This window comes from Photinus pyralis, unplaced genomic scaffold (assembly GCF_008802855.1).
Source record: "Photinus pyralis isolate 1611_PpyrPB1 unplaced genomic scaffold, Ppyr1.3 Ppyr1.4_LG9, whole genome shotgun sequence".
Taxonomy (NCBI): Eukaryota; Metazoa; Arthropoda; class Insecta; order Coleoptera; family Lampyridae; genus Photinus; species Photinus pyralis.
The window spans coordinates 18,005,498-18,006,942 of NW_022170878.1; the positions used below are offsets into that span (position 1 = coordinate 18,005,498).

At 37.1% G+C, this 1,445-nt stretch overlaps 1 protein-coding gene across 1 annotated transcript in view; it reads left to right on the top strand.

Annotated features, from left to right (window-relative positions):
- Positions 1-96, top strand: part of LOC116180040 (facilitated trehalose transporter Tret1-2 homolog) — an 876-nt gene extending 780 nt beyond the window's left edge. Inside the window, exon 3 of the mRNA XM_031499865.1 lies at positions 68-96. Coding sequence (XP_031355725.1) covers positions 68-96 — 29 coding nt within the window. The remainder of the gene's footprint in view (positions 1-67) is intronic.
- The last annotated feature ends 1,349 nt before the right edge of the window (positions 97-1,445 follow it).

Below are 1,445 nucleotides of genomic sequence, written 5' to 3' on the forward strand. Positions count from 1 at the left end.
TATTATTATTATTATTAGATCAGCGTATTCGCTTGGTTAGCCTCCTATGTCACGGTTATATTGTTAGGGATTGTGCTGGCATATTTGCCTACATAGCGCAGTTAATATTGTTAGAGGCAACATATTCAGGCACTTATATTATATTATTGATCTAAGTCGCCCTACTAGTTATTCATATCATTAGGCGCTTTCTTACGGTGATCCAAACGCGTTTGGATTGTCAAATCACGTTCTTTCGAAGTGTGATCTTATAATCATGATTGCTAAGATCGTGAACAAAGACAAACTGAACATAAAAGGTTTATGATCACGAATTCCTAACCTATAAATGCAAGGATATTTATGCTCAAATGTTAAGTCAGTCCATATTTGTAATTGAAGAGGAGCATAATTGCGCAAGTACTTCCACTTGAATTTAACTTATTTTCATAATCCAAACAAAAAATACATAATTCGAATTCAAATGTGTACTACGTAAACTTAACCATACTTTGTTTTAAATTCGCGCGTTCTTTCGTAAAACGTGATCCTACGAATCACGATTTTGAAATCATGATTGCGAAGTAGCCGAAAGAAAGCGCCTATTATATACCGAATAGAGTGATGTGAAGTTTGTAAAAACATGTCTGATCTATTATTGACGTAACATAGGCAGTTATGATAATACACAGTGTGCTAGTGGAGCCACGACACAAAACTGAAGACGGTTAAGAGATGGGTCGCCGCGCATAGGTAGAGCGGTCTCGGGTTACAGACACTTCGCACCTAAAGTTGAAGATTCGAGGGCCCTCGGATCCTTTTCCGCCTTAGCTCTAGAATACATTTCTATTCTAGCGCCCGAGCTCCCTCTCACGGTAGGAAGATATTAGGTACGTACAAAAAGGCACACACAATCGTGAATGTTAGGAGTCAACCTAACCTGTAAATACACCTAGCATTGCATGCCCTACTTCACGAAAGTCGAGATCCTACATCAGTACACACCCGTGCACCGTGTAACCGAGTTAAACGTGGTCTAAAGCTGAGATATCGTACACTTCCACAAGCATGTTGTAAATCACATATTAGCATAATGGTATATGGAATTTGATATAACAAATTGCACAATTCATATAGGTACATAAGACTAAACAGATTGAACTACATAATATACTATTTTCACTACTAGCGTCTGATGACATGATTATTAACCTTTTTCCCACTTGTAAAGTAGGCTTTCTCGGCATTTGTTCAAAGTGGTTAATAATGTGGACATTATTAACTAGTAGTCAATAATGAGAACTGTCACGCTGTCACTTTTAGAAAAACAACCCGAAATTTCGCTCAATAAACGTTTGGACAAGTTCTCTAAAATGAATAATTGCCACCATCCCGCCATTTCCAGAGAAATTACATACCTAAAATTATCACATTTTGAAAAAATTCGAACGAAATTACTCTTTGAA